Source organism: Bufo bufo, chromosome 10, assembly GCF_905171765.1.
Source record: "Bufo bufo chromosome 10, aBufBuf1.1, whole genome shotgun sequence".
NCBI classification, from domain to species: Eukaryota; Metazoa; Chordata; class Amphibia; order Anura; family Bufonidae; genus Bufo; species Bufo bufo.
This window is the reverse complement of record NC_053398.1, coordinates 65,432,870-65,438,869: the sequence shown is the minus strand read 5'-3', so window position 1 is coordinate 65,438,869 and position 6,000 is coordinate 65,432,870. Positions and strand designations below refer to the sequence as shown.

The 6,000-nt window shown below is 42.9% G+C and overlaps 1 protein-coding gene across 2 annotated transcripts in view; it reads right to left on the bottom strand.

The window, feature by feature from the left end:
* Positions 1–3,327: 3,327 nt before the first annotated feature.
* Positions 3,328–6,000, bottom strand: part of NXF1 (nuclear RNA export factor 1) — a 41,518-nt gene continuing 38,845 nt past the window's right edge. The window contains exon 19 of one of the 2 annotated variants that reach the window (XM_040410071.1): positions 3,328–3,410. In XM_040410071.1, coding sequence (XP_040266005.1) covers positions 3,372–3,410 — 39 coding nt within the window. In that variant the 3' untranslated portion in view covers positions 3,328–3,371. The remainder of the gene's footprint in view (positions 3,411–6,000) is intronic. The other variant, XM_040410072.1, reaches the window with a different exon arrangement.

Below are 6,000 nucleotides of genomic sequence, written 5' to 3'. Positions count from 1 at the left end.
AATGTCATGCTTTTGCACAGGCGTATGCTGGAATACCATCACCCCTACAAAGATCAGTATTTGAAAGCCAAAGCAAGGAGTGGATCCAAAATACAGAAGAGGCACATATCTTTTCATTATATCTTTTTCCCTTTAGGGTCCACTCCTGGTTTTGGCCTGCAAATACTGATGAAGCGTGTGAACGTGGCCTTAGATTGGGTTTACATGTACAGATTATGGTCCATGTCAGAAGAATATTACAATTATTGGAACACTGGTCCAAACGGTATATTTCTACACAAGTAAAAAATACATTTAGTATGGAACAAATATTTATTCCCAATTGTGGTGGTCCTCTTTAGCCATTTGTCTACATGCAAATACTATTGCAGATAGAACAACATTTTGTGCAAGCTAAATGATGACTAGATAGAAGAAATTGGATCATTTTGACCACTAACACAGAGTGTTTGGTCATCTAATTATACTAAATCAGAGTGATAACAGGTACATGTAAACCCAGACACATACACACACCTACCTCTGATATTGTGGGAACATAAATTTAAAAATAGAAAATTAAAACAGTATATTATAGCCAACTAACACATACATACATACACTTATATCCCTGGAATTATGGGAAAAAGAGAAGGAAAAAAACAGCTGTAGGCCTTAGGTCTTATTCACACATCTGTGTCCGTGATGAAATCTGTGATAGATAGTCATTGACTCATCCATTAAGATTTCTGTGAAGAATCCGTGTTTGGTCTGTGTCCGTTTTTTGCTCTCTGTGTTCCATCCGTGTTCCACAGACACAGCACAGCTAAATATTAATTTTCAGAACGTCTCGTATAAAAGGTCCTTGAAACACAGGCGAACCACGGATGGCGTACATGTTCGGTCCATGTTTTCCACAAACCCATGGAATATAATGATCGTGATGAATCCGTAAACATACAAAAACGGGGCATGATTCTGCGCTAAAACCACAGACTGTGCATAGATGTGTGAATACACACGTTAAAATAAATGGATGTGTGTGCTGCCCGTGGAGAAAACAAACAGTACATGTCCATGAATCACTGATGTGTGAATATGGCCTAACACACTCCACAACCACATAGAATGTAGAATAAGGCTGGGGTGCACAGCGACATGTGTCACGTGACATCGCATGTAACATCTCTCACGGTTGTGAAATCACATACAACTGTTGCAAAAAATCCTACACTGTTGGACTCTTGCATACCTAAAATGCACATCACATGTGACTGCCGTGTATCAGCAACCTGCAGACAGGTTGCACAAAGTTTTGGTTCATGCGACTTTTTAGAGGCATACTGTTGTAACATATGTTGCTGCGTAGCCCCAGCCATATGCAGACACAAGCACACCAAGTACCCCCCCTTCAGTACATTGATCTAGATACCCCCCACCCCAATCAGCCTGAACACACATGCATTAGTCACTGTCAAGAGACACCCCAGTGACCCAACTTTAATCATTTGAATACACCAGTTTTAATAAAAGAAAAATTACTAAAAAATAAAATACAGGACAATTAAAACTAGCTGACGTAATAAAAGGGTTTGACACAAAACAAATACTATTGTTGTAGGCAGAACGACTATCTGTAAAGCTAGAGGGCAGAGCATCACTGCAAAAAAGTCTAAAGACACAATATTCAATATGACATGCAAAGGACTAAGGCTACTTTCACACTAGCGTTTTTACTGGATCCGGCAGGGTTCAGCAAAAACGCTTCCGTTACTGATAATACAACCATCTGCATCCGTTATGAACGGATCCGGTTGTATTATCTGTAACATAGCCAAGACAGATCAGTCATGAACTCCATTAAAAGTCAATGGAGGACGGATCAGTTTTCTACTGTGGCAGATTGTGTCAGAGAAAACAGATCTGTCCCCATTGACTTACATTGGGGGTCATGCCAGATCAGTCTTGCTCTGCATCCCAGGATGGAAAGCAAATTACAACATGTTGCAGTTTGCTCTACGGTATGGGAACGCAACTAAACGGAACAGAATGCATTTTGGAGCATTCCATTCTGTTTAGTTTTGTCCCCATTGACAATGAATGGGGACAAAACGGAAGCGTTTTTTTCCGGTATTTTGACCCTATGACAGACCTCAATACCGGAAAACCAAACCCCTAGTGTAAGTATAGCCGAAGTTAATTGTTTATCGTTCTTAAATACACTTTTTTTTCTTTCCATGTGCAGTTATCAATAAACAAATTTATTGTAATTAAAAAAATTAAAATAAGTTCCATGGAATTCGGTTTGTAGTCAGAAAACTATACAGTACAGTACAATCTTGTAGGTCTAGGAGCAGTCTCATTTTTGAGATGAGACAAGAAACAAGTTAATCACAAATGATCAATAATTAGTGCAAATGAAGAGTGCCCAGGAAAACCAACCAGCTTGAATCTGATGAGCTGCTATGGGCTATTCCTTCATTTTTCTTCTGCACTAGTTTTCCATAACTCTGCAACTGAGCCTAGTGTGACACAATACAGATCAGTAAGAGATGATTAATCAATTCATGATGCCATTCTGCAAAAATAAATAGGGGGAGATTTATTAAGAGTGGTGCAAGGGAAAACTAGCCTACAGCAACCAATGGAATTGATCCTTTACATTTCCAAAGAAGCTGTAAAAAATGAACGGTGCATATTGGCTGCTATGTACATAGCAGCTAAACCAGTTCTCCTCTGCCCCACTTTAAGTAACCCCCCCCCCCCCCCCCCGCCCCCGCCCCCGCCCCCCAGACTTTATACCATCTAAGCAACAATTACCACTTTTCTTTGTTTTTAAATAAAGTAAAAGTTGCACGTTTTACTTTCACGTCATGCATTGATCCAACCAAAGTGATATTCCGGACTGAAAAGAAATACAGGGTGTCCTTGCAGACTAATTTCCCACTGGCTGCCTTATGTTTGTCTGTCCTGGTATTCCCTGTAAATTAAAAATGTTAACGACAGGAAATATCCACAATGCAGCCAAAATGCGGCAGGGAGAATTCTGTGAACCATGTGAAAATCTCTCACGTAGAAGAAATGTAGACACCTGTATTCTTCATCTAATCTTTAAATCAATGTATTAAGAGTCACGTAAGTAGGCAAGACTATTCAGTCTTTCCAGGGGAACAACAGATGCCACTTATCGTTCAAAATATATGTACACATGAAAACTGTTCTGTAGTCGGATGTGGTTTAATGTTCAAACTGGGGATTAATAGCACCCAGTGAAGTGGGAATTAGACACGCAGTTCCTTGAATCCAAAAATTCCTGTTTATATGGCATTTACAGAATTGAGATTTTTAACTTTAAAAAGGAGCAAAGATGAAGGAAAGATTAAAGTGGAGAGTCACTTGATGAAGGCAACTTCTGGGATTTTACCCTCTGCCTGTGAAAGGAAATACAACACATTATAGATGTAAAGAATAGGTAAACTGCTATAAACAATAACAGGAAAACAAAACAAAGACAGGGTCAATATTTTTTAAATAATATATAGAATATCCCTGCCCAACTGCAACCGCCTCAATACACACTTCAAAGCGACACTAGTGAAATTGAAAATTTCCCATATTGCACTCAGCCTTCCCTATAAACCTGTGTCTCCTAAAGAGCTGTGCTATGCTCACTTGCCTCATTCATGCTAACACCCCATGTTTAGGCTACTTTCACACTTGCGTTTGGGGTTCCGCTTGTGAGTTCTGTTTGAAGGCTCTCACAAGCGGCCCCGAACGCATCCGTACGGCCCCAATGCATTCTGAGTGGATGCGGATCCGCTCAGAATGCCTCAGTCTGGCAGCGTTCAGCCTCCGTTCCGCTCAGCAGGCGGACACCCGAACACAGCTTGCAGCGTTCGGGTGTCCGCCTGGCCGTGCGGAGCCAAACTGATCCGTCCAGACTTACAATGAAAGTCAATGGGGATGTATCCGTTTGTCCTGGCTCCGCTTTGACACGGATCAGTTAGAAACCGTTCACGTTTCTGCGCATGCCCAGTAACTTCCTGTCCCTCCCCCTCATCGTCGGCCATTTTGGATTATCGACTTGAGACTGGTAAGTATATGAAGTTTTGTCTGTCTATCTTTCTTTTTTTTCTATCTATCTATTTCTAGGGGGGGGGGGGGGGGGGCTGCTGGCACTTGGGAAGGGGTGTGTGTCTGGAACAGTGGGGGCATCTGCTGGCACTGCGATTATGTTTGTGGCTGAAACGGTGGTTGCTGCTGGCACTGCGGGGGTGTGTGTGGCTGGAATTGGGGGGTCTGCTGGCACTGCGGGGGTGTTTGTGTCTGGAACTGTGCATGCAGTGCTTATGGCACTGCAGGGGTTTTTGTGGCTGGAACTGTGGGGGCTGCTGGCATTGGTGGGGCTGAGGGCACTGTGGGAAGGTTGTTTGGAACTGGGGGGCTGATGTCATTGTGGGGGGCTGCTGTCTCTGGGGGTGTTTATGGCTCCTGTCGGATTAATTTTTTTAATCATTTTATTATTAGGGTCATTCCAAAAAAAAGATAAAAAATTAGAAATTTAAAGAAAGTTCTGCGGTGGGTAGAAGTATTAAAAAAAAAAAAAATTTTTTTTTTTTAAATTGTTGATATATGTGGAAATAATGCTCTAAACAAGTTCCTTTAACGTTATCTTCATTTTGTCTGGTATTCCGTTGCATACTGATGTCATCAAAAAAGAAAATCAATTGGAAAAACCCACCCAGAAGGCGCCGGTGTATTGAGTGGCCGGTAAGTATAAAATCAACGCTTGGAGTTTGTACTGTTTGATTCGTTGCATCAATCAGTATGTGCTCTTATTATAGATTTCTTCATCATCAGCGGAGGGCTCTCCGGATGTGGTTGCCGGGGCTCGCTCACCAGTGGTGGACTCGCCATCGTCCAGGGGAGGTGGTTTAAAAAAAAAATTTTTTGGTTTCAGCAATCTGCACCTAGAGCCGCCAGCGAGGATCCCCCAGGCGCCTCCAGAGTCCGCGGGAATGAGCGTAGCGGTCGTAGACGTGCAAGTCTTGAATTAAGTAGTTTTAATTTGCATTTTGTATTAGGATTTACATTTAATTTTGTATTTCCTTTTTTTCAGGGTTCCGTAGGCTCCACCAGGGAAGATGAGGAGTTCGGGGTTCCTATGATAGATAACCTGCTCCTCATCCAACTGGTGGAGGCACGTCCAGCATTATGGGACCACTCCGACCGCCACCACGCTGATCATCATCGTACCCAGCAGCTCTGGAGGGACATCTGTGCCGAAGTTTTGGAGACCTGGGGGGATCCAAATGCGGCGGCTCAGGAAAAATATGGTAAGTAAAACAATATGTATTTTAATACATTAATATTGTTCTTTTCCTTTCATCATGCTGATTTTATTTTTTATGTTTTTTTTTTATAGTCAAACTGGTTACAACGCGTTGGCGATCTATCCGGGACCGCTTCAGGAGGGATTATAACAAGAAGGTTCAGGCCCCGGGTGTCTCCGGAAGAACCTCAGGGACCCCATACATCCATACGGCGGCCCTGGGGTTCCTACGAAAGGCGATGGCACCAAGAAGGTAAATATTTTTAACAACTGTTAAACATTTTTTGTAAAGGGGCTGTCTGAGACAGCGGAGCATTTGGCTCCCCTGTTTTGGCCAGCCCCCTACAGTCCGTCTGAGTGTAAGGGGCTGTCTGAGACAGCGGAGTGTTTGGCTCCCCTGTTTTGGCCAGTCCCCTACAGTCAGAGCGACAACTGTTCTCTCCTTTTGAGTGTAAGGGGCTGTCTGAGACAGCAGAGTGTTTGGCTCCCCTGTTTTGGCCAGCCCCCTATGGTATAAGGTAGACATAGCATAGAACATGGATGTTTTATTTAAAGAACAATTCCTAACTTTCCTTATTTTTTTCCTACAGAAGTGCCAGCAGCACTCGGGAGCCTGAACAACCTTTTGAGGCGGAACCGGAACAGATCGCCAGCGCTAGCCCTCCTGTATCGGCTCAGGATAATCCGGG